The 27,197-nt window shown below is 40.3% G+C and overlaps 1 protein-coding gene and 2 long non-coding RNA genes across 3 annotated transcripts; 2 read left to right on the top strand and 1 right to left on the bottom strand.

The window, feature by feature from the left end:
* Positions 1–5,468: 5,468 nt before the first annotated feature.
* On the top strand, positions 5,469–7,417 carry LOC118565804 (zinc finger protein OZF-like; the record flags this gene model as incomplete). The annotated part of the gene is made up of 2 exons (XM_036146818.1): positions 5,469–6,359; positions 7,025–7,417. Coding segments are annotated over 2 exons (1,284 nt in total), but the record flags the coding sequence as incomplete, so codon positions are not given.
* Positions 7,418–13,844: 6,427 nt separating this feature from the next.
* LOC118565858 lies at positions 13,845–14,655 on the top strand. The gene is made up of 2 exons (XR_004932671.1): positions 13,845–14,158; positions 14,241–14,655. It is a non-coding gene; the product is annotated as an uncharacterized LOC118565858 (long non-coding RNA).
* Positions 14,656–17,804: 3,149 nt separating this feature from the next.
* Positions 17,805–21,696, bottom strand: LOC118565840. Its single transcript, XR_004932641.1, has 5 exons — positions 21,271–21,696; positions 20,467–20,597; positions 19,192–19,247; positions 18,582–18,944; positions 17,805–18,305 (listed from the first exon to the last, which is right to left on the bottom strand). It is a non-coding gene; the product is annotated as an uncharacterized LOC118565840 (long non-coding RNA).
* Positions 21,697–27,197: the final 5,501 nt, after the last annotated feature.

Below are 27,197 nucleotides of genomic sequence, written 5' to 3'. Positions count from 1 at the left end.
GTTGTCACATTTAACAGCAACAGGTTTTCATCTCAACCTTCATCCTGCCCAGACATTACCCCCCCCCCCCTCCAAACAATAAAACACACAATAACGTAATAAAGCTCACGTTTTTTACATAAACTAGGATTTTGCAACGTAAAAAGGTCCTCTTTTTACTCAAAAGACATCTTTCCGCTTCATTTTTTTTTTCAGGCTTGCATTATGTTACGCGTACAGCTAGGCCTTTATTTTGAAATATTTTCCTGCACTTCCGGGCCATCCGTGAAACTGTCTTCGTCTTCTAATCTGAAGAAGAAAATGGAAAAAGGAATTGGCGAAATCGAAAAACGGGCCGTTTTTATTATGGTGACAAACGAATAACGGCTTTGTTTCTCGTTTTTCCGTTTTTGATTTTAAATGGAAAAACGGCAAAACGGAAGTAGTTTCCGTTTTTCGTTTTACACGGACCCAGGAGCTCAAAGAGCGGCAGGACGCAGCAGAGGAGACACCAATAATGGGGGATGTTTTCCAGCCCAGAGTTCTGCTGCACCGATTAGGTTTGTAGATTTCCTTCTTCATGCTAACTGTGTGGATGGAGCTAAAGTTTAGGAGCCGTTTTCAGCAGCTGATGGATTCCTCCTCTTCATCAGAACTCGTTGCAGGGTTTCCCCCAGAAAACTGGCTGCCTGCAGCTCTGCGTAGGAGGTGCTAATGCTAGCTTAGCATCTAGCATAAGCGGTGCTAATGCTAGCTTAGCATCTAGCATAGGAGGTGCTAATGCTAGCTTAGCATGTAGCACCGTTTAGTATCAAGCGTTTCTTTGTGCTTGGAAAAATTCCCCTAAAAAACGCTTTTTGGTTTATCTTGTTTAGAAAGAGGGTCACGTGTTTTCTTCTGGCTGTTGAGTATGGAGGACCAATCCTGCCAACATTTAGAATATATAAAGAAATAAATCAGTGACTCACTTAAATAAATACTGGGTCAAAAAGTAGCTAACAATATAAAACTGTGCCATTAAATACAACAAACTAATAAAAAGACATTTATATATTAACTGTTCAATTGATCAGCTACAAATATATAATCGTATAACAAATATATATTTATATATTGATGTTTAACTGTCACATTATAGCTCGTCTTATTCTATTTATTTTAGCCGTTATTAAATGTTTTTAACATAATAATTACATTAAAATTCCCACAACACAATGATGCTAAAGTTACCGGTGATCATTTCTAGGGTGAAACTGTCAGTTCCTGAGGTTCAGTTTTCTCTACACTGCTGATCAAATCTTTTTCTCTAAACTGAATCTTTCCCATCATTGTAACATTGTAAAGATCTAGTTGTTCATAAAGCATGTAATGTGTTTCAGTGTTGGCTGCAGATGTTAAAGAAGAGGCTCCTGAAGAACAGATTCCTGAGGGGGAGCAGCAGGAGTCAGAGCTCCTCCACACAAAGGAGGAACAGGAGGAACCCGGGGTCCGTCAGGAAGGAGAGCAGCTCCTTGTGAAGGAGAAGACTGATAGCAGGTTTCCATTAACTGCTGCTCCTATCAACAGTGAGGATTGGTTTACTTTGTTTGTGTGTCCTGTGTTGTAGCTGAAGGCCAAAACTCTGTGGATTCATCAGCTTCCTATCAGACAAAATGTCAGCTCAGTCTGACTCTACGTGCTCCCATCCTATTTCTTCAACCTCTGACTAGAGGCTCCAGTTCAGATCTCCTGACTCTCTAGGTCAAGTGTTCATGCTAGAGTCTGCTGGTCTGTGAGGAAACACAAAGCTGCTCCTGCTGCTGGAACAAACTCAGCCAGGATCCCAGTTTCACAGTCAGATATGGAGGCAAAGTAAAACTCATCCGCTTTGGGGGAAATACTAAATAAATCTTCAGATCCCAGTTTCTGATCAGGTTGGTCCACAGATGTTTTCACCAGGAACCACAAAACAAACTGGATCTCCCAGATGGTTGATGGACAGTGGGGGAGGAGCTTGGAGTTTTTCCTTTAACTGGTGGGTTGGCAGTTTGAACCCCCACACCGATCCTCTGTCGTTGTGCCCTTGAGCAAGACACTCCACCTGCTTTGGTTGCTGGTGGTAGTCAGAGGACCCGGTGGCGCCGGTTGTCTGGCAGCCTTGATTCTGTCAGTGTTTTACGTGTCCTGTCTGGTTGTGGAGCACCAAGAATTGCTGTCTTGATGCCAAGGAGAGGCCAACAGGTTTACTTTCACAAGTGGAGCATTACTGCTTTCACTATAGTGCTCTGTGATACGTTTGATAAAAACTTTATTAGGGGTTATTTTGGGAGTTATAGTAGCCTGATCCTTGTTTTCTAAAAACTTTATTAGATGTATTCTTACTACTTGGAGAAAAGTGCAGCCTGTGCAGCACCTTAAACTGCAGCTGGCCATGTCTGATGCAGATTGATGAGGAGTGAATTCTTTCAACTGCAGCCTGCCAGACTTCATCCATGAAGGATTCCTCTAGTTCTTCCTCTCATTGGTTTTTCAAACGGCCAACTGACAGAGTTGCCATATATGGTTGACACCAAGCCTTTACCCATTGGGTTCATGTCCAAATATTCATCCAGCCATGTTTTTTAGGACAATGTTAAAGAGAAATTAGTCTTTATTGTTGTTATTACACATTGTTTTAAGTTAGTTAATGTTTAATAAATAACTTTCTGTCTGTTAGGTATTGTCTGGTGAATATCAGCCCAAACGGCTGATTTTAGGACAATAGTTGAAAGGAATGATTCAACCACTGACGTTCTTTTAACAGCAAACTCTGCCCAAATATAAATCTCTTCAAGATCAAGAATTTATTAACAGAAATAAATTAACATCCATAGAACATCACTATATAATGCTGTTTATCTGACTTAACACTATATTTCAATCAACAAATTCTCTTGTCATTTAACTGATGCAAAGAAATGAGAACTTATCACTTCTGTTTAGATATCTCTACATTGGGTTCCAGTTAATTTCCAAATTGATTTTAAAGTTCTTTATTTGTTTTTAAGTGTTCACAAGGACATGGTCTCGGTATCTGACCTGATTCAAGCGTATGCTCCGTCACACTCATTGAGGCTGGCAGTGTAGTTACTGTCAATTATCCCAAAGCCTAAGAGCAAGTTGAGAGGTAAGCAACGTTTTCAGCTGCTACCCCCAAACTTTGGAATAAGCTGCTATAACAAATCAAACAAATGTTTTTAAATCAGCTCTTGAAACATTATTTCTCCTTGGCTTTCAGCTCAGTTTGAGAAGTTTATTTTAATTTATTTTAACATATCATTGTATCTATTTTGTATTAGTTTATATTGTTCTAATATTTTATTAGAACAATAACGCCCCGTCCTTAAAACCTAGTGACTCCTCTGGTAATGTTACAGACATAAAATGAATGAACAACTAGGCTAATTGTTCAGCTGTCCTCTGTAGTTTTATCCTCACCATTCTCAGAAAAACAGTTTCTGATGTCCTGGGCCCCTGCTCTGCTGCTCTGCTGCGAGACTTGAGATGTTCTTGGGAGAGGGAGCAGTTCAGACCCGAACCTGACAAATAAACAAAAAGGACACACACACAGTCTCATTCACACGTTGCAACGCACAGACTCAAAAAAAAAAGGACGACGTCGTACACACATTCGCACATAACACTCACATCCAATAACACCAGGCCCCAGACCCAGTAGGTAATCACTGAAATTTATTCACTTCCATACAGAAAGCCCATATTTTTTCATTTCAGCTACCACATTATACATGCCAGATTAAATACTAATACATACAATTCAGCAATGGTATCAAGGCGTTACTTTATTGTGTCTGTTATACTATATCTGTTGGTTGTGCTGTTCTTTTTGCGTCTCTCTTTGCAGGTGATGAAGCAGACTTAAGACGTTTTATCATTCTCTTCCTTTTATCTCCTCTTTCTTTCACCTTTTTTCTAGTTCTTCCTTTGCTCTCATACTTTTCCATTGTAATGTCCATATAATTTGAGATATCCCCCGCATGAATTATAATAAAACCATTCACATGCATAAATCAAGCGGAGGACCATGGCAAAAGCTGTACTGCTCCACTAGTGAAAGTGAAACCTGTTGAGCTCTTTTTGGTATTAAGAGAACAATTCTTATTGCCACATTGCCAGAAAGAACACTGGGAAAAAATAAGATGGGATAAGGGCAGTCGCCATGATTGTCTAGGTGGATTATACCATCAGTATCCCTGGCTTTGAAGTAGCTTGTGGTTTTTGTGTTTTATCGTCCACTAATCGGTATCGAGGTGAACTGCCCGTTATATCGCTATATTGATTGTAGGACATATCGCCCAGTTTTCTGTTGGTTTATTTTGTGTTTTACTTGTCTGCATGTTCTGTAAATGAAATGGTGAAAACTAAATTGATCAAATAAATCATCCAACAATCCATATTATGTGGCAGGTTGTGAGGCAAAAGAACATGGAAAATTCAGAGGTGTGAAAACTTTTGCAAGGAACTGTACACAAACAAGACATAAGAAACAATTAAACAAAATAAACACTAAGAATAAGTAGTAGTTAAATCTATTATTTAAATCTAACTAAATTGCCAAAATATATATTAAATTCTATTCAAGCTGGCATCAAAATACTTTCTTATGTGCATAATGTGTTTCAATGTTTCCTGCAGATGTTAAGCAGAAGCTGATTGTTAAAGAAGAAGCTTCTTTAGACCACAGACCTCGTGCTGACCTGCAAGATCCAAAGCCCCCCCACATCAAGGAGAACCAGAAGGGAGTCTACATCAGTCTGCCAGGAGAGCAGCTCAATGGAAAGGAGGTGATTAATGCCATCAGGTTTCCAGTCTCTTCTCCTCCCATAAATAGTCTGGATGATGAACAGTCTCTGCTGCTCTCACAGCTTTATCCAGACCAGATTAAAGGCAGAGAGCTTCCAGAAGAGAATGATGGAGAAGAATCCACCAGGATACAAGATCATGGAGATGCTTCCACTTCTTCAGAGGCTGAAGACAGTGAGAAGGATGAAGAGGACAGTGATGTAGAGCACCCTCTCTCTGAGCTGAAGCACTTGTCAGACTCTGGATATAAGAAATGTTCTACAGAGAAGAAAAATGTGGACTCACGAAGGAAAGTCCAGACAGGAGTGAAGCTTAGCTGTGAAGACTGTGGCAAAACATTTATTAGAAAATCATATTTAAACACACACATGAGAATCCACACAGGACAGAAGCCTTTCTGCTGTGATCTATGTGGACAAAGATTTAGCCAAAAATCAGTTTTAAACACACACACCAGAATCCACACAGGACAGAAGCCTTTCTGTTGTGATCTATGTGGACAAAGATTTAGCCAAAAATCTAATTTAAACAGACATATGAGAATCCACACAGGACAGAATCCTTTCTGCTGTGATCTATGTGGACAAAGATTTAGACAAAAATCACATTTAAACACACACATGAAAATCCACACAGGACAGAAGCCTTTCTGTTGTGATCTATGTGGAAAACGATTTATTGATAAATCAGATTTAAACAAACACATGAGAATCCACACAGGACAGAAGCCTTTCTGCTGTGATCTATGTGGACAAAGATTTAGCCAAAAATATAATTTAAACAGGCACATGAGAATCCACACAGGACAGAAGCCTTTCTGCTGTGATCTATGTGGAAAAAGATTTAGCCACAAAACAGCTTTAAACAAACACATAAGAATCCACACAGGACAGAAGCCTTTCTGCTGTGATCTATGTGGACAAAGATTTATCGTTAAATCAGCTTTAAACACACACATGAGAATCCACACAGGACAGAAGCCTTTCTGCTGTGATCTATGTGGAAAAAGATTTAGCCACAAAACAGCTTTAAACACACACATGAGAATCCACACAGGACAGAAGCCTTTCTGCTGTGATCTATGTGGAAAAAGATTTAGCCAAAACTCAACTTTAAACACACACACGAGAATCCACACAGGACAGAAGCCTTTCTGTTGTGATCTATGTGGACAAAGATTTAGCTACAAATCACATTTAAACACACACACGAGAATCCACACAGGAGAGAAGCCTTTCTGTTGCGATCTGTGTGGACAAAGATTTAGCTACAAATCAGATTTAATCACACACATGATAATCCACACAGGAGAGAAGCCTTTCTGTTGTGATCTATGTGGACAAAGATTTAGCCAAAAATCAACTATAAACACACACATGAGAATCCACACAGGACAGAAGCCTTTCTGTTGTGATCTATGTGGACAAAGATTTAACCACAAATCACATTTAAACACACACATGAGAATCCATACAGGACAGAAGCCTTTCTGTTGCGATCTGTGTGGACAAAGATTTAGCCAAAAATCACATTTAAACACACACATGAGAATCCATACAGGACAGAAGCCTTTCTGTTGCGATCTGTGTGGAAAAAGATTTGGCAAAAAAACTACTTTAAACAAACACATGACAACACACACAGGAGGAAAAATTACTCTATGAATATTTACTCAAACTGCACAGCTGTTTACTGAGAGATGTTTGTTGTCATTAAAGGCAACAATTTTTACTTGCTATCCATCCATTTTCTTACTCGCTTTATCCCTCATGGGGTCGCGAGGGGTGCTGGTGCCTATCTCCAGCATTTCAATGGGCGAGAGGCGGTGTACACCCTGGACAGGTCGCCAGTCTGTCGCAGGGCCTTTACTTGCTAGTTTCAGCATTTCTCTAGTAGCTAATTTTTAGTTGGCTTAAAAACATTCCAAGTTTTTTTTAATTTGTTAAATTTTTCAGACTGAGCTACAGCGAACTTCAGAATTTAAGTTGTAGAAACATGAATATTTATCCTTGACAGGTGAGTGACGTGCAGAGATGTAACGATGCAGTCAAGCCCCTGTCAGGGTGCAGTGATGCCTACTGCACCCTGGACATTTTTCCAGCACCTTCCTCCTCCCATACAGTCCGGTTCCTCACTCCACCACTTATTCCTGCCACCTGCTGCTACTAATTAAGCCAGGCTCTTTCCAACCTCCCTACATAAGCTTACCTCAGTCTGCTATTACCCGCCGGATCGTCTGCTCACAACCGCTCTCAAGCACCTCTCGTATCCCTCCTTCCTGCTGCTCCCCTGCACGCACCAGCCTTCGTCCTTCATCGCCCTCCTCGCAGTCTTCTTCTCCTCACCTCAGCCTCACTCACCCTCCTCGTGCCTGCCTGTGACTCTCCCTGCTGTGCTGCTGGCTCTTCCCCGACCCCAGCGCCCTCCCGCTTTCTCAGGAGGCTTCCTGGCTCCCAGCGTCTGCCTGGCTCCACAGTGCAGCACCTGCAGTCCTCCAGTTACCTCCGGTCCGCCTGCTCCTGCCATCTCCATCATCCCTTCCCAGCCCGGTGAAGACTGTCGGTCACATCCTCCACTACTCATCAGTTTTCTATAAAAGCTCTTAAACAAGGCTCTGTGTGTGTGGCTGTGTTTGGGTTCATCAGAACGTTTGCTGACAGTTTCTGATTCGATTTTTAGTTCCCAAGTTCATGTTTTTTTTTTACATTTTTAATTAAATGTATAGCTCATATAGTTTCTTTTGTTTTAACATCTGCGTTTTTATCCTTGTTTATTACTGTAATTGTTCAGTAAGATAGCTGAAATTACAAAAATCGATTACTAGACATTCATGAAAACTAACTACTCATTTTTACTTTTTTCACACTTATTTCATTGTGCATCATAAATCCTTTTATGATCAAACATTATTGTAATCACTTGAACATGTATGTCTTCATATCAATGTAAACCTGTTCTATAAATAAAGCAAAACTTATATTCAGACGCTGGTGAAGATTCTCAGTCATCCAGGTCATGATCATTCCAAAAAAACAAAACTGGACCTTTTTTTCCAAAGTTTGAAGACGTTTTGCTTCCCATCCAGGAAGCTTTCTCGATTCAAATGTCTGGAGTTGTGTGGAGGTCCAAGGTTTATATTATTGACCAACAAATGCCTAGTTATGGCTTAGATAACATGCAAATTAAACCAAAACTGGTCACCCCCTTAGTAACGGGGAGTCGTTAGGGTCATTACTGGGCTTACAGGAGTGATCTTGTGCTCATTGTATGGAGGTGAGCATTGAGGTGAAGTTTGGTAGGAATCAACCCTGTTGCTGTGTTATAAATTTTAGAGAGTTGGAACCTAAGGCCTCCTCCTCTGTTTAAGGTTGTTTTTTCTCTCTTAACGTAGATGGCTTCCTTCACACCCCTTTCAAACCATCTGTCTTCTTTGTCCAAAATGTGAACATGTTGGTCCTCAAAAGAGTGTCCTTTGTCCTTAAGGTGTAGGTGGACAGCAGAGTCTTGTCCTGAGGAGGTAGCTCTCCTGTGTTGAGCCATGCATCTGTGGAGAGGTTGTTTGGTTTCTCCAATATAAAGATCAGAACATTCCTCACTGCACTGAACTGCATACACCACTCCGCTCATCTTAGGTTTGGGGGTTTTGTCCTTGGGATGCACCAGCCTCTGTCTGAGGGTCCTGTTTGGTTTGAAATGTACTGGGATTTTGTGTTTGGAGAAAATCCTCTTGAGTTTTTCAGAGACATCAGCAACATATGGGATGATGATGTTTATAGATTTGCTTCCTCGATGCGAGCCGCTATTGAATCAAAACAGTCTCACGGTCGCTTCTCCACTACGTCACATCTATGAAACTCCAGCCCTGCATCCTGATTGGCTGGACAATAAAATGGGTTGGAGAAATCACTCTTAATCGAAGATGTCCCAGATGGATGTGAGTGAAGCTAGGCGGAGCTAAGCGGAGTGAAATCCATCTGGCTAGGGTCAGGTTACCGTTAGAGACCATATAAAGTTACTTTTCTAGTCTCACCTGGAGTCCAGCAGATCTTTGCCACTCAGCTCTCATCAAGCAGATTGATAGATAGAAATAACTTCATGGACTTGAACTTTATTCTCAGAGGAGGTAAATCCATCTGGCTAGGGTCAGGTTAGTGACTTCAAGCTGTAGCCAGTGGTGGAACGCGGCTGTACGTCACACAGGGTCGGGGGGGGGGGGGGGGGCTGGAGACTCTCGCAGCATTCAATGGGGGAGAGACAGGGTAACAGAGTCCATCCTGGACAGGTCTCCAGTCACAGGGCTAAAATGTAACAGTTTTATAAACTTCCAAAAAGTTAACTAATGCCTTTTGATAAACTCGTAAGTTCTGATAATTAATAGTTGTGCAATAATAGGCAAAGCAGAGACTGATTATTGTACTGTGTTAAATTGAAATGTATGACGTTGTCATGGTGATGGTGGTGTGTCCCGCGTTGTTCCTCACAAGCGTCCTGTTGTCTCACATTTGGTCATTTGAGATCTGGTCACCCTGTGAAACAGCTACAGAACCGAGGTCCTGAATCCATGGTTGAGCGTGTGGAACCACAAAGTCCCACTTTTAGTTTTAAATCACTTCCCTGTTGTCTTCAGTGTTTCAGTAGTGAGGTTCCACTTTTATTGTCATAGAACATTTTATTTATAAGCCCCCTAAGATCACTCTATAGATAAACATGTTACTAAATAAAATAGTAAAAAATAGCATAGCAAGAACTTTGAACATGTTTTCACTCAGATAGAAATGAAGTCAGAAATATACGACAGCGTACGGCTGTGGTCGGCCTTGTGTGTTAATAGGATGGATTTATACTGAATGTGACAGGAAGCCAGTGGAGTTAATGTTCAGGTGGGAAGTAGATGATGTTATGATGCAAGCTGTTGTCTTTGTACCAGCTGCAGTTTATGGAGGATTTTCTGGGGGTCAGGGAGGGAAGGGAAGTCAAATTATAAAGTGGAGAGGTTGGTGGACTGTGGTCCAGTTTGGCAAAAGTGTGAAGGAAGAACTTGATGCTGCAAAGACAAAAAGAAGTTAACCAGGCAATGTTATGGATGTGGAAAGTGAAGGAGAGGCTTTGAAGCTGAAAGGTGGGAGAGATGAAGGAATTGTTAATGGATTATTTTAGCCACTAACTGCCTTAGACTGTTGCTCTGTAGAGAGGAATGGAGAGAAGGAAATTATTCTCTTCCTGTAATTTAACACTTTCCTTATCAAGAGAGAATGCTATACAGCATTCTCACTTATTGTTTTCCTGTTTTTCTTTATTTTTATTATCAAGTGAGAATGCTATACAGCATTCTCACTTATTAAGTTCCTTCACGTCTTGATTATTATTCCGTACGTTTTTCGGCATCTAACTACTCCTGCATACTTCAACCGATTTAAACAATTTTCGTATCAAAACGTTCAGCTCGTTCACGACATTACTGCTATGTCTTTTTGTAATTATAACTTTTATAATATTTAAAATATTTAACTTTTTGTGCGTTTTTTGCTCTCATTGAAAATGAATGGAAAATCCTTCGAATTCTTCAAATATTTCAACTTTTTGACATCTTACTGCTTCAGCCTACTTTCAGCTATAAACGTCATTCAACTTTTAAAATGTAGTAATATCTTTTCGCTATTATGGTATGTTTCAGCTTTTTCATATCTTTCACCATTTTCGTATAGTAAGTCTTTAAAATAATTTTGGCTTTTCAAGAAATTCAGCAAATAACATGCGTTGCTATGGTCGTCAAGGAGGCTCTTTTAGAGTGCGCACTCTAGAAATTCAACAAATTCTTCTTCTCTGAACAACTTTCTCTCACTCGCTCAAATTTCACCCTATCCACATAAATTATACATCAAAACGTAGGAATTTTTGTCTGGATTCGGAAAATGTAACCATCATTGGTGTGGGATTTATAGATTTTTCGCAAATCACCTCAGAGCGACACTAACCCGAAACCTTCCCCATTCATTTCCTATGGAGCGGTTTTCAAAAATGACACCTGGAAATCCAAAACATCACATGTTTTCGCATCGTCGCTACTCCTAAACCGTTTCATGTAGAGGCGTGAGACTTTCACACATTCATGTCCCGACCCTTCTGGCGCTCACAAAAGAGAAATTTTGTCGATAAATGTTACGGTTTTGCCGCAGGAACAATTTGTTCGGGAGTAGCATTTTGGGAAAATGCTAAAACAGGATCAGACTTCAATCTCCCCAAATGAGGCACTTTTCTACATCGTCGCTACTCCTAAACCGTTTTATGTACAGGCATGAGACTTTCACACAGGAATGTCCCGACCCTTCTGGCACTCATAAAAAAAGAATTTTGTTGATAGCTGTTACGGTTTTGCCACAGGAACAATTTGTTCGGGAGTAGCGAATGTGCAAAATCCTTAAAACGCTTTGGAGCTTCATTCTTCCACATCATCCACTTTTTACATCGTCGCTGTGCCTACACCGATTTTTGTACAAACCTAAAAATGAACTCCATAGTCCTCAAAAGCCTGCTGATACTCAGAGTGAAAGAATTGTTTTGATATCTCTTATACTTTTTCAGCTACAGCGATTTGTTCGGGAACCTTTTTAGAGGATTTCTGAAAATCGCTAAAAATTCCCTTTATATCATAATTTTTTATGCCTTTATTAAACTTTTTCCAGCAAAAACCGATAGCATGTCTTCTTCCCCTATCCGTTAAGAATTAAACGCTGAAAAAATTACATCTCTACCATTTACGGAACAGGAGATATGGAGCGTTGTTTGAGGCAAAGTTCTCCATTATAATCCAATAGCAGCCTCTGACACAAAGTGTCTGCACTTCGGTAGACGGCCCGCTGCATTGAGATACAATGGCAACTTTTGACGCCCGCTGCAGCGGCTATGATTAATGTAGGAGCCTGAAATTCGCACAGTCACTTCCTCTTAACATTTTAAAATTTTCAAGTGACTTTCAGCCATGTGTCAGTTTTCTGTCCCATTTTGGATGTCACATGCTTTCCTATTGGGCCTTTGCTTCCAACAGGACCTGGCATGATGCCCAGACACGACCCAATTGGCCAATACAGCACCTCCCACATGTGGGAAATGGCGCTACTGACCATTTTGGTCAAATGTTGAGTTCTTGGCCCAGATGTGGTGAGGCTGAGTTGCTAAAGGACGCCAATCTGACCCATGAACTTTGGTCACGTTTGGTGACATTAAGTATTGGCACCCCTTTTTGAGGCACTTCCCAGTACAGGATTTGGACCAAACTGACAGAGTACAATCACCCGGTGATACTGAACACAACCATGCTAGCGGCTAACGGTTAGCATGTTGCTAACCAGAAGTAGCTTTAGAAAGGTCCTACCAACCTCTGCTTAGCCGGGGTTGTTCTGTCTTTACAGACAAATAGAGGGCTACAGCTGTGAGGGAGTCTCCATGACAACCCTTTTAGCCAGAGGCTTCTAGGAGGTCCATTGACTTAACATGGCACCTTTCGAAGAGCACTGTGGGTGCTGTGAAGACCGTAGGAAGCTGAAATTCGCAGTGTTACTCCCCGTTAGTATTTTTGACGGTACCACGAGGCAGGCGCCTTGCTAAATTTCTTCAGAATTTTTTTAGTTGTTCTTAATCTTCAAATTCTTAAATTTTTTAAAATTTTTCAAATTCCTTCAAATTTGTTCAAATTCTCCAAATTTCTTTAAAATTTTTAAATTCTTCAAGTTTGTCAAATTCTTCAAATTTTTCAAATTCCTTCAAATTTTTTCAAATTCTCCAAATTTCTTCAAATGTTTCAAATTCTTCAAATTTTTCAAATTCTTCAAATTTCTTCAAATTTTTCAAACTTCAAATTCCTTCAAATTCTTCTATTTCTTTCAATTCTTCAAACTTTTTCAAATTCTTCAAATCCCTTCAAATTTTTACATTTTTTCAAATTCTTCAAATCTGATTTCAATGTTTTCTGCATATTCTGCTAAATCATTCTGCAGATTAGCATTCTCACTGCTGTTTCGCAGGAACAGCCTTTTCTAGTTGCTTTATTGTATTTATGTTCTCATGTTGTATATTTTATAATGTTGATTATTGTTGCTGTTATTGTTATTTTTAGCTGATGAGCCCAGTTTCAGTTGTGGAACTGATGCAGAATAATGCCAGTCATAGGAGTGAGGAGGAGGAGGAGGATGAACTATAGCTACAGCTAATAGGCTGAAAATGACAGATTGACAGATTGATCACTTTCAGGATGTAGCTGTATTTTTTAATATTTAATATTGTTTTTGATTTCATTATGATAAACTGCTTGTTTAGTACATGGTTACAAGCTGAATTAGTACTACTGTTGTTTTTTAATAATTAAATCTGCTGAAACATCTGATCTGTCTGATCAGCTGGTTCATCATCTGTTGTTTTTATTGTTGTTTGTGTGAAGATTTGCTCCTAAACTGACATCAGCTGCTGTGTTTCTTCCTGTTGCTTCATTAAAAACTTCATCCAGCAGCTTCATCTGAGTGAGGATCTCACCTCCCTGAACATCCAGATGTTGACAGACTCACAGACTCTAAACTTTAGTACAAATCATTTTAATCAGGCTGCAACACATCCAAGTTTTTCCCTCTTTGATAAAACAAGACAACTAAATTATAAATATTAAGCCTTTATTGCTGTTGTACATTATTGTGATATTTTCTTCTGTTTATTCAGAAGTCCATGCTGTAAATCAACTGATCTGCTGTTTCTGTGCCTGGATGTGATAAAGAAACTGATGTTCAGACCTGAACTGGGTCAGAACCAGAATAAAATCTATTTTAATATCAGATCCTTTTGTCAGACTTTAATCTAAACAAGAGAGAAACAAACAGTCAGTTATTAGCTGCTTCTATGTGAACGGAGATTCAGAAAGTTAACAGGATGACGACCAGAACTTCCCACTTTATCCAGAGATTTTATTATTGATCCGATCTGATGGAGAACAGAAGTTCTGATTGTAGCTTTGATCCATTTAACAGGTTAGTTTCAGTTCAGACCTGCAGGAACATGAAGATCAGAGATCAGCAGATGAAACAGGACTGCTGGTAGATCAGAATCTACCAGAATAATTTCCAGACTCTTTTTATTTCCTCATATTTCCAGTAATTCCTCTAAAGCAGCAGAGTTCTCCTTCTGGTCCAGTTTATCCAACAACAGCAGCAGGACTTTGTTCAATCTCTCAGCAGAGAGAATCCAGCTGCTAGATCCTCACTAAATCTGACCTCAGACCAGTTCTCCCATCACAGCTGGTACTGGAGCGCCACCTGGTGGTGAATCTAGGAACTGAGCGCATCTCCAGCTGAAGGTCTGATCCTGGAACATGAGGAACATCTGGCTGATTGGATCAGTTCACTTTGATTTGTTCTGTTCTGATGCTTTCCCTCCAGAACCACATCAGAACCTCTTCATTTCTGTATTGAATGGTGAACAAGCAGCAGTGATGAAGAGGATGAAGAGGAGGAGCTGCTGCTCCAGAAACAGCAGAAATGTTGGATTAGTTAAATATATGGGCTTTGTGGAGCCCCTTCACCTGATCAGGCTTTTTTTTAAGTTTATTTAAAAGGGACCATGTACGTTTAAAACATAAATATTACATTTGATTTACTGTACCAAAGATAGTCAAAGGCTAATTTTCATCTGCTGTCCCTATTCCAGGCCACAATTCATATTAACTCCATTCATCAGATAAAAACAGCAAACACACAGAAGCAGTTCAATGTGACACTCACCCATTACCTGTAAACAATCCTACATTATCAGTTCATTCAATGAATCATTCATACTTACACAAAGCCAGTACCATGGACAGAGAAATTATTGGTTACAATGTTGAGACATTTTTAGTATTGTTTTGGCTCATTTTAAAGTTCCTTATAGAAGTTCAGGTTTTGATATCAACAGGAAAACTGTTCCTGTGTGTCGTGGCCTTTACTGAAAACTCAGACTGACCAAACGTTGAGGAGCGAAGGGTACGATACAGTCGTTAGGAGAAGCTACTCGAGTAGATCTTATCAAGCCAACAAAGCGATAAACAAAGTTCAGTAAGCAGGCTGGAGCCAGGCCATTTAAGAGCTTGTAAATCAGACTTAGGTTTGAAAAATGCTTAAAAAACAATGTTTTCCCAAAATTCTGCAGGGATGGGGCTGAAATTGCTTTCTATCAAGGACTTTTAAAGCTAGCTTGAACACTGACTCTAAAGGTCTGATTGAGACCAGGCTGTCCCCATCAGGTGATACAGTAGGTCAGGTGGGAAAATATTAGAGCATGCTAAATGATCTTAGCTACAGCAAAACCAAAGACAGGGTCTAATATGCCTAAAGTATGACAAGTTATACTTCATCTTTTTGGTCAAGTTCTTGATATGCTTCTTAATATCAAGATGACCGCCTAACCTGACTCAGATATTTAAATTCAGATATTATATCAACCTTTGCACCCCTGGTGAAAATGTCTGACATTGGAGTATTTACCTTTGTTTTAGAATAGAACGATCTCTTTGTCTAGTTAGTGTTCAAACGACTGGTCAAACCATTCCATCACACTATCCACAGCTTTAGTAAGTTTGTCAGCTGCTAACTGTGTAGTTATGCTGTCATGACTACAAAAGCAGGAAACATTTAGGAGAAATTTGAGTTCGACTTTTAAGAAATGTCACTGTACAATATGAAATACTAGTATCTGGTGTCAGCAGTAGATTAAAAATCATTTTTACTCTTTATTATCAAATGTATACATAAAACAGTTTAGAGATGCTCCAATCAGGCTTCTAATTGGCTGTTAAATACTTCTTTGTTTTAGCATATGTGTACAACACAGTGTCATCAGCGTATAGTTGTACTTGTACATCATCACAGTGCTCTGCGAAGGTTAGCTGGTTCATACAGTTTAGATTATTAAATATTGTCAAATTATTAATTCTGGTGTTTTTATTTTTAATCCACAGTATTTTCCTACCAGCATTATCAAACAAGCTTTATAATTATAACATTAGTATGTGGTGCCTTTACAAGTCAAGCTGGATTATCCAGAATATCAGCCCATACCATGCCAGCACCAACTCTGAGCTTCATTAAAATGTAAAACAGCTGAAATCAATAATTTCTTCTCTGTTGTAGCTGACCCTGACCTGGACTGATGTTTTTTTTTTTACTTTAGCAGATAAACTTCTGGGATTTCTCCTCTCCATAGTTTGGTTACATATGTTAGCAGAAAAATTAGCTTTGAAACACCTCCTGCATGTTTTATCAGTGCAGCTGCTGCACATGTTACAGTCAGAGAATCAATATCAGCAGATCAAGCAGTTCTCAGGGTCCAAACTCCACCAGGATCACTGAGATGGAAACAGGATCAGAATCCTGCAGCCTGTTTCTCTCGGCTGAGCTGCAGGAACATGTTTCAGCCACAAGGTGGCAGCAGTTTGAAGGCATCATGAAAATCTGAGGTTTTATTTAGTGGCACTCATGAAGTCTGAAGATGGACAGTTTTCAGGATGAATTCAGTGATTTTTACACAATCTACTGAGAGGAGTGTGAGACCTGAGTGGATCAGAACCTTTTCCTCTGGTTAAATAACTCTGATCATTAAAACATCTCCACTTAGGAGATCTTGGTGCAGAGTTCTCCTGGACTTCATCTTGAAGGGGACCAGAACTTCTCAAGGAGACAGTTTTGTGTCTCTCAGTCCACCTAACCCTGGACTCTCAGGTCCTCCAGGTGGGCCAGCTGTTACCATGGTAACAGTGGGCTCAGTTCTACTAGAACTGTTCTGAGGTGTCCATGAACACGTCCTGCAGCAGGAACTGAGCTGGACCTCGGCTCAGGACAAGAACAGACAGGAAGATCAGAAGCTGTCAGACAGCAGAGAGTCTGCAGGTCCAACATGCTGCAGTCCTCCCAGAACCAGAACCTGAATGATCCAGGTAGTCTGGATGGAAACAGTGGAGGGAGGAAGCAAAGGGAGCAGAGGCTGAACTGTGGAGGAAAACCTGGAGTCATTCTGCTAAAATCAGTGATTCAGTCAACAGACACAGCAGAGAATGAAACATCTAGCAGCTTCTGGTGCTTCTGGCTTCTTGATGAACATTTACTGACCTGGAGGCACATCTGTCAAGGTTTGGATCACACAAAGTTTCAGCTTATAAATCTGGACAATCACATGAAACATTTAACAAAGTCTGGTGGTTTCTCACATTATTGCCTCCTCTCATGTTTTCTGATGTTGCTGCATCACAAAGTTTGACTAAATGTCTTTTTAACATCTAAGAAATGGTGGAAAACACTGAAATCATCAAAGCTTAATGCAGGGAACAGAAAAGTTAATCATAAATTCTGGACTGAAAATGTTTGTAGTGTTGAAACAGCAAAGATGTCAGGCTGCAGGTTGTGGTGGAAGAACATCTTTTTAAAGTAAATCTCTGTAAACATTGAAAGATGACATTTCCACCTTTCAATCAAATATTCTGCCCATAAACCAAGAGACATAAAAAAAGATTAGATTTTATCTTTTCTGATGTCCCTAAAAGTTATTTTTCCCTGACATTTTCTCTGTAAAATCAGGCAGTTATTCATGAAATGTATCCCTCTCTTTAACATTTTAAACAATTTCCATATTTTTAGTCTTACTTTATTTATTTCTCTCTCTGAGGAACAAGGAAAATACTTCATTACATCTTCAGAAATTTTAAGGAACTGTGCTTCTATCAACAAAGTGAAATTTTAACACATGAATAATAGACTCGTTTCATGTGCTTTGTAGTTTTTATTTGTTTGTGCAAAAGATTAAAAAAAATATGTATTTATATATTCATAGAAAAAAAGGGAATACTTCAGAACCTTAATAAGACAGAAGAGCAACAATTCCAGTTAAACTAGATGTCAGTGAACGCATCACAGAACCATCACGGTCTACAAAAATGTCAAATGTTGCCAAAGTGCTGTGAAGAAATGTACGAATGACATATAATATGTTTTATAAAGAAACGTTCATCCCAATGGGACAGAATCAGCAAAAGTTCCAGAAAATGTTAAAAACAGTGAACAATGCATAATATGGACTGAATAAAGCTTGGTGAAAGGGGAATGGACCTGTGAGCAACTAGAGGTAAAGTGCTTTGCTCAAGGGCACATTGACTGATCAGCAGATTGAAACCAGTGTGACTAACAACCATCAGACAGCAGATGATGATCCTCATCAGAAAGTGGAAAAGCTGCTGCTGAAGTCAGCTTCAGGAGTTCAGGAAAACATTCAATGATTTGCTGGAATCAGCGACTGCAATGAAAACTCTGCATGAAGCAAATATTAAAGCAGAAAAAGCTTCACAGATAGAAACAGCAGCAGTCCTCCAATGGTTCTGATCGGGTTGCCAGGTCTGCTTGTTGCACTTCCTGAGTTTGGAGGTTCAGGTCTGCTTGTTGGACTTCCTGAGTTTGGAGGTTCAGGTCGATTCTTTGCTTCTGTGGAGATAAACGGGTCGGTTTTATTCATGGAAGTAGAAAATAAAATAAAGAGAGACGATGTTTAGAGAGGATTCTGTTTCTCACAACAAAAAGTAGAATGACAAAAGGAATAGTTGATAAAGATTGAAATAATTAACTAATAATTAATTATTAATATTCAAAACTTGGATACAGTTTATAAATTTTATTCATCTATTAGATGGAGAAGTTTGCTCATCAACACAGTTCTCAGGATTTTAACTATCAGTGAAAATTACAATTAGTTCTTCTCACCAGAGACTTTGAGTCGACATCTGTCAGAGTCTAAGCCATCATCAGTCTTCACAAAACAGTAATACTCTCCAGAGTCTTGAGTCCTCAGTCTGGACACATGGAGTCTGATCCGTCCTTCTCTGAGGACGTCTTTGTCAAGCTGGACTCGTCCTGAAAACTGTTCACCCTGAGACTCTGACACCTCAACTCCATCATGGACCTGATAAAGGATTAAATCTCTATGATCTGTGATCTGTTCACAGAGGATGAACAGAAATCTCCAGGGTCGATCAGGTGTGGTGGTGAAGGTCCACTCCAGAGTGATGCTGTGGTTCTCCTCTGCCTGATAGGAGCTCTGTGTCACATTCACTACAAATGTTGCTGCTGAGGAGACAGAGAGGGAAAGAGAGGAGCAGACACACTGAGAACTGGAACATGGGAGTCTTTAAACTACATCTCTAGAGCTTTCTGTCCCATGATGCTCTCTGTGCTGTCAGAGCTCTGCTTGATGCTCTTCAAGTCAAACTGCTTGATCAGATGCAGCTGGAGGATTGAAGTGTTCCCTTCACTGACAGACTTTTCACTGATTATTGATGGATTTAGACTGAACAAAGAGAAGATGGAAACTGACCACAGAGACATGAGTTGAGGATGATGAGCAGCAGGATCCTGCAGATCATCTTCTCCCTGTGAGAGGAGACAGAGGAGGAGAGTCAGCAACACATCAGCTCCAGCATCAGCAACACACAACCAGCAACATCTGAACTCCTTCAGCTCAAAGAAGGTTGTTCTGTCAGAGATCATGACTGCCACCTGCTGGTGATAAACTAATACAGCAGCAGAGAGACAGCAGCACAGCTTTCCATTCTCTGCAGCTGCTGAACTTTTCATGTGTAAAAACAGCTTCTGGGTAAAATCAGTCTGTTATAATTCACGAGGAGAAAACATCAGTGAGGGAAACCTGGAAATCCCTGAAAGAGTTTTCTTTCTGTTCTCAGTTTCTTCATCACATGCTGGGCTGTATTAACCAAATGGGTAACTGGGTAATTACCCAGGGGCCCCTGGTCTCTAAAGGGCCCAGGGCAGTGAGGGTACAAGCAAAATATCTGGTCCTCTCCTGCTTCATGTTAAACTAGAGAGAGACGTTGGGAGACCCTCACTGTGCCTGTGAACCTGAGTTAAGACTTTCTCCTCATTGGTCAATCCATCCACATGAGGCGGGTCAAAGGTGACGCCAATCAGTGAGTTTAATGGGTTGTGTGACGTCAAGCGTCACAACTCAGCTCAGAAAATTCAGACGTGGAAGCGTGAAACAAGAGTTCAAAAAGGAGGACATCAGAAATGCTGAAAATATAAAGTTGCTGAGTCAGCTTCCATGGTTTAAAAGTGGTTGTTTATTTATTATTGTGAAACTGCCAGCGTAGTTGGTCAATGTTAGCAGATTATACTGATGCTGCTGTGTTTTTGTGTTCATACCATGACAGTCCAAGAGGAGATGTAGTGCATTTGTAGTTCTATGAGCATTTAATTTGTGGATCAAAATACACTTGATGACAGAATTTGAAGCAGTGAGTGTATTTACTGTTTATTACAGTAATCTATTCTGTAATCTGCCAGATTATGGTAACCTTAGAGTCGTGATGATGGGGCCTCTAAATATTGTTGCCCAGGTTACAGCCAAGTGTTAATCTGGCCCTGATCATATTTGTTAAAGTCAGAATAAACATGATGAAGTTTATTACTACAGTTTTTAAACAGAAAATCTGTACAAAGTTAAAGCTGATTAGACACAATTAAAGAATGTTTCAGGGTTTTACTAAACAGGAAAGCAGAGCTGATGTTTGTGCTGGAAAGCAGCCATTTGTGATGAGCTGTGATGTTGGAGCAGAGTTTTCTTCAGACTGACCTCTTCCAGCTACCATCCACTGACAGTGAACAGTTGATCTGCTGATCCACTCTCAGAGAAATCACTGTTTCACTGCTTCAATGGACTGAAGGAGTTCAGTCAGGATATCAGCTGTTTGTCTCCAGCAACTCCTGCAGGGAAATAAATACATTAAATAAACAGACATGTACCTCCGTCTGCTGATAAACTAGAAGTATTTCTAAATTAATCTAGAACAAAACATATAACACATTCATATTAACCAAGTTAAGCTAAAATAAGAGGTCAGAGATAATAAAATGAGGCGTTTGGGAGCCAAAAGAGCTGACTCGTCTATAGGAACCGAGTCAAAGTTGGCTCTTTGAGCAGAACATACCAACCAATATGTGGGTGGGTTTACCGCTGCATGCCTGTATGTTAGACAATTGTTCATGAGAATTAAACACCACCACCTCTTTTGCCACCTGGAAACTACTCTGATCAAAAGTGTCCAACTATTTCTAAACGATTTGCTTTCATAGTAACCAGATAGTTGTTGCTACTTATCCATCATGACTCAAGGTGTAGAATCCCTCCTTTAAATGTACAGCATGTTCTCTGAGGACTTGTATAAATAAATGCTGTAACACTAGATTATATCATTGTCTCTGGTTCTATAACTATTTCTCTAGAACACAGAAACTCTGTGTGTGTTTATGAAGTAAAAACATAAATCTGCTGTAAACACATACATTCAGATTCTAACGGGTTATAGTGTGTTATAACAATAATTATCAAGCAGAAATCATCAGATTAAAAACGGAGCAACAATAAAATAGAACAGACCTGATCTGATGAGGGAGTGTGTGTCAAACGCGGAACGCTGGTGGAGTCTAAATTGGACATTCCAGTGACATCCTGTAAACTGCCTGTGAGCCGTTCATGAACAGTGGGAAATTGGAGTCTCAAAGCTACAAACCTCTAGACTGGGTGCTACACACTTTTACCCATTTACCAACTTTAGCAGATTTTCTACTGGACAAAGGTAGTAGACCTCTCTAACAATTTTTCAATTTGTAACAACGACTATTGACAAATTTATCAACTTCTTCATGTGGTGATAAATTTCTTTTGTTAACCACCCTTGAATGCATCTTGGTCTCCAAGCTCACGACGTTCCCAGAGCCCCCAGCAGTACAGCTGCCTGAGCAGTGACGCAATGAGCTCCCCCTCCCACTAAATGTATTATATTTTTACAGTTTATTATGGAGCTCGGAGTATGAGATAAGATCACTGTCAGAATAGACTTGTACATAAAAGGACAATTGTGAGCACATTAGTCAGAAGTTGTGCATAACAAACATTTGTAAACTCATAATAATTGAAATCACATTCAAAAGATAACATTTAGTTTAAATAGTTACAACTTCTATTACTAATATATACAAATTTCAAGTTTAAATTTGTGTTTTATTCTTCATGAACACAAACAACAGCGGCTGCTTGAGAATACAGATTTTTTTCTTTGAGAATACAAATTCACAACAGTGGTCTGACGTCATCGTTTCCAAGGCTGGTTAATGGAGCACAGAGTGCCAAGATAGGAGCCGCGCATGCGTTCTTCAGACTGACCGCTTTCTCAGAATGCACCGCGGCTGCAGCTTGATTCAAGACAGTGCAAACAGAGCTCACAGTGGTATGTTAAAATTCCCTTTTCTGCTGCTGTTGTTCTTCAGAAGTACGTTTTGAGATCATTTGAGGCGAGAACATTATACTTTTAAGCTTCCCTATGTAGCCTGTTTACAGGGTTGGTGCGTAATTTAAAAAAAAGTCCGACCTTGAGCGGACCAGAGTGATCAGCAGACCTTCGAGGAAAACCGCAGCCAGGGCTAATTTTAGTCCGTCTGTAGTAAACTCCTGTCGGCCTATAGGTGTGCATAGTACCGCGGGTTATGATTTCTTTGTTTTGTGTTTATCTGACTGACGTGTGTTGCTTTAATAACTCAATACTTGCTGGAATAAACTGTAAATGTCTCCCAAGGAAGACAGCATATACAAATGTATTTATACAAATGTTTTATCTTTGGTCCAGAATCAAGCTGTTATATATTCAACTAATTATTAACAGTTACTAACATGGTTTAAAGGTATACTATGCAACCGGGGTTGATTTTCCAGCGAGGCTCCCCCCAGAGGGCGAAAGTAAAAGTGCACTGTCGTAAAGATGCTCAGCTGTTCTGGTTTCCCCAGGCGCGGTTGTTTTGAGCTTAGCAGACAGGCGAACGCAACGAAAAGTGGAAAAAACGGCAGTACAAACAATGACTAACACAGTGAAGGTATGAACATCAAGCTTCCCGCAGCGCTATCTTGGCGAGGTGGCCGCCGCCTCGCCAAGACGGTTTTATTATTATTTTATTTTTTTATGTTGGCCAGACGCTACCACCACCGCCTCGCCAAGCCGCAGCCGCCGCCGCCTCGCCAGTTTTATTATTATTATTATTATTATTTTATTATTATTTTTTTTTTATGTTGGCGAGACGCTACCGCCACCACCTCGCCAAGCCGCAGCCGCCACCGCAGCCTCGCCGCCGCGGTAGCGTCTTGCCAACATAAAAAAAACAAATAATATTAATAATAAAAAAAATAATAATAATAATAAAACTCGATATGCTTGCATGTTTATTTGACGTTAACACGCGGTTCTTTGTTGTTGCTTTCGCGCGTGCATATAGTGAATGGCAGGGCAAAAACACATGGAGTTCTCGCCGTAAAGAGAGACTTCTGTGTGTGCGGGCCGAGAGCTCTTGCAATTGCAAGTGCGGTATTTCCCCCACAGAACCCCAGTGCGGCCGAGAAAACCTTTGTTCGACCTGAAATGACTCATTTAATCATCCAAAACGGTATGGAACACATTAATTAACTGAAAAATGTTGCATAGTATGCCTTTAAAACAAATAACTCCTATTAAGATCTTATACAAATAGACTAACATCCATCCATTTTCCAAACTGCTTAATCCGTCATGGGCTCGCGGGGTTGCTGGTGCCTATCTCCAGTGTTCACTGGGTGAGAGGCGGGGTGCCTATAAACTTACAATTAAAAATAGTTGGAATGGAAATTAATTTACTGATTATTTAATGTATTTTTACAGGTGGTGAAAAAAATGAAATGAAGCAGCATGTGTCCATGACTACAACTGATCTACGTTAGGTCAGATGTAGTCATGTTCACTTAAACGTGCAGCCAGCTGGAGCAGCTCCCTGTCTTCAGCCGCCGGATGGTCGTCCTCTTCTTGATCAACCTCCTCATCCTCCACGTCCAGCTGGTCACCTGCTGCTATACTAATATTGTGGAGGATACAGCAGGCGGTGATTACTTTTGGGGCAAACGTCAGGCGGACCTCCAGCACCCTTAAGAAGATGGAACGCCACCGTGTCTTCAGACCACCAAAGACACGCTCAATGATGTTAATCAACTTTGGTGTGGTGCCTGTTGTAGCATGCCTCCACTTGACCTGTGCCAAATATAAAATTAACTTGTAATTTAGGTAATATGCTGATATGTCTTAATCTTCTATCCAAGTAATATAATCTATGTATCAATTGTGTGTCATTGCTAGCTCTATTTAAGGACAAGAAGGTAAGAGATCTTACTGGCAAGCTGTTTCCCTATAGGATGCACCACAGGCCAGCCAGCAGAGGGTCAGCAGCACCTCTATCTCCTGTGGCCATCCATGGGCCTTCTGGATGGGCAGCAGCTGAAGGAGGAGGACGATGGTTTCAGGTCCCCTTCATTAAAAAATATGTGGAGGATTGGCACAGAGGTGTTTATCCTCACATATTTTGGTTTGTTTCTTCCTGTAAATAACAAAATGCCAAATGTTACCATAATTGTTTTTTCAATTCTCACCTTTTCACAGCATAAAACTATACCTGCTTAACATGCAGATTAATATTGTTCTCAAGCAAGAAAAGGTCAAATGTATAGTGTTGTAAAACTAGTCAAGTATAGTAAATGTAACAAATGGCTTCCCTTCTCTGGTATTTTTACCATTTCACTGAAAAAATGAGCTGAAGTAACTGCACATAATTTATAGATTAATCACTGTAAAGATGGGCAGACATAGAAATAACTTTTCATTTCAACAAAATAGATTAACCCTACTGCCATACTGTTACTAATATATTCAAATTGTGTTTTTATTTATAGAGAAATGGTCACAATTTCAACCTGATTTTGTGTTTAATACCATCCTCAATGTTATTTTTAAAGATAAAAGTAAGAAACAGGCTGTCAGTCTTAAAATGCCTGCCAGTTGGCTTAGTTGGGTGAGCAAAGCCTGCCTTCTGAGCCTCCTCTGCCGCATCAATCTTCTCCTTCCTTGGATTTGCCTCCATAACTGCGCCACCTCCTGTTCAGCCTGCTGGTAAAGCTGACCAACGACCAAAGCAACAGCAATATTGCTCATTTTGCTTCTACAAAATGCTATTTTTTTTTAGAAGATTTGATCGCCTCTACAATATTAAAAATATTGTTTTAGAAATGCTTTCAATAAGATCTGATGGTGTAGTGTATAGTTTTGAATGTTAAAGAAGTGCCAAAGAAATGTGCGTGTGATGACCTCACGAGTACGCTTCTGTTCCAATACACAGAGATACGTGCTGCGTGCTCGCGGTCTCGTCAAGTCCGATCTTCCTATGTTGCCAAGACCAGACTTGACAAGAACGCAAGTTCGTACTGGTATAGTACGCATGCGCGGCTCCTATCTTCGCACCATGTGCTCCATTAACCAGCCTTGGAAACCATGACGTCAGACCACTGTTGCGAATTCGTATTCTCAAAGAAAAAATCTGTATTCTCAGGCAGCCGCTGCTGTTTGTGTTCATGAAGAATAAAACACAAATTTAAACTTGAAATTTGTATATATTAGTGATTGAAGTTGTAACTATTTAAACTGTATGTTATATCTTTTGAATGCGATTTCAATTATGAGTTTACAAATGTTTGTTATGCACTTCTGAACTTCTGAATAATATGCACACAACTGTCCTTTTATGTACAAGTCTATTTTGACAGTGATCTTACCTCATATAGGAGAGTCTCTTTATTCACTAATACACATATGTGATTCATACATGCACAGGACAAGTTCCACAAATCCACAGCTGGATTCATGCAAGCACAAAAAAAATCCCCAAATCCCCAAAAAATCCACGCACACACAGAACAAGATACACACATGTACAGCTCTGGTCTTTAAACTTCACTGCATTTGTGTGTGGAATTTTGAGACTCCTCTGATGTCCCCGATTCACGAATGCATTTTTTTAAACAGAGAATGGTTCGCAACCAATCAGAAGCCTCCCTTGTATAAGCCAATCACAGGAAAGTACTCCACCTGGGGGGGCGGCTTACTCATAAGCCAATCACATTCGACCTGTTCAGGAAGCGCGTAGTATGAGCACAATGCGCTTTCAGACCTCAGTCAGCACGGATTCTGACAACGTCAGTGGAGCGGTAGATAAAACATAGAACTTTTTATGCCTAGCTTGTTACTTTGTTTATTATTAATTTTAATTGGTTTATTGGTGCAACTGTAGCATAGTTCCTAAGGGATACAGAGAAAGAGATAGTTTCAGCAGCCGTTTTTCTCCCTCTCTCTCCACAGGTGGTTCCTCATGAGCGGGGAGGCGCCTCGCAGCAGGTGTCCGCCTCCACCCTCCGGCCTCGCAGCCGACGTCGAAAGCCGCCTCTCTGCTCCCTTAAAGTCTCCGCGGATCCGCCCGCAGCCGCTCCTGGTCTCTGAGCTCCAAACGTTTAACGTCCAGGGGCTTCTTCCGTCTGACCTCCAGCCGGCCAGCAGTGATTCCCCCCTGAGCTCTCATCGGCCTCGCCGTCACCTGCTTCCCCTGTGCTCTGACCATTCGCCTCTGGCGCCCATGTCCCGCAAGCCGCCGGTTGATCCGGCTGAGGGACCCCGATTTCTAAAGATGTCTACAGTAGAAAAATATATGTAATATTGCACTATTTAATATCTCAGTCTAAATGATATAATTTTAAAATATATTTGAAATTTTAAAGTTATACAGTTAAAGTGAATGTGCCATAATGTAAAAATTAAAAGGGACAGTTTTGTGGATGTGATGTTGCTTATTGAGTCGTCATTGATGCAAGAAGAAATTTTTCATTAAAGTTTTTATTTAAATACATATTTTAAATGTTCTGGCATTTAGGGGATTCTGTCTTTTGAGGCAAGTTATCCAGCTTTAGAGAACTTTGCTCAAGGAACTGATGAGGCTGGTGGGGAGAATTTTAGAAGTCCTCGACCACATCTTAAACAGGGGTGCCAATGATTCTGAAGGCCACTGTAAATCTGTCACTAGGCCTGACACATTCATGGTCAATGTGAACACACATGAGAGCTGACCTTACTGTGTGGGCAGGAAACTAGGCTAATCTCCTTGTTCACAACTTCCAGTTTAAACAAGTTATTTTTTTATTTTACCAGATAAACTTCTGGGATTTTTGTTACTCAGCCCCTAAAGGGACACTGAAGAGAAATACCAGTTAGTTTCTCCTGCGCACCAGATGTTGTTTCTATTTTTTCATTCATCTTAAAGAGTTGGCGGATGAAGATTTATTAAACTTTGAAAAACTCAAGGAACATCCACCCATCCATCCATTTTCCGACACGTTTATTCCTGTCGGGGTCACAACGGGTGCTGGTTCCTATCACCAGCTGTCAATGGGCGAGAGGCGGGGTACACCCTGGA

This window comes from Fundulus heteroclitus, chromosome 14 (assembly GCF_011125445.2).
Source record: "Fundulus heteroclitus isolate FHET01 chromosome 14, MU-UCD_Fhet_4.1, whole genome shotgun sequence".
Lineage (NCBI taxonomy): Eukaryota > Metazoa > Chordata > Actinopteri > Cyprinodontiformes > Fundulidae > Fundulus > Fundulus heteroclitus.
The sequence above is the reverse complement of the archived record's forward strand: the minus strand, read 5'-3'. Positions and strand labels throughout refer to the sequence as shown.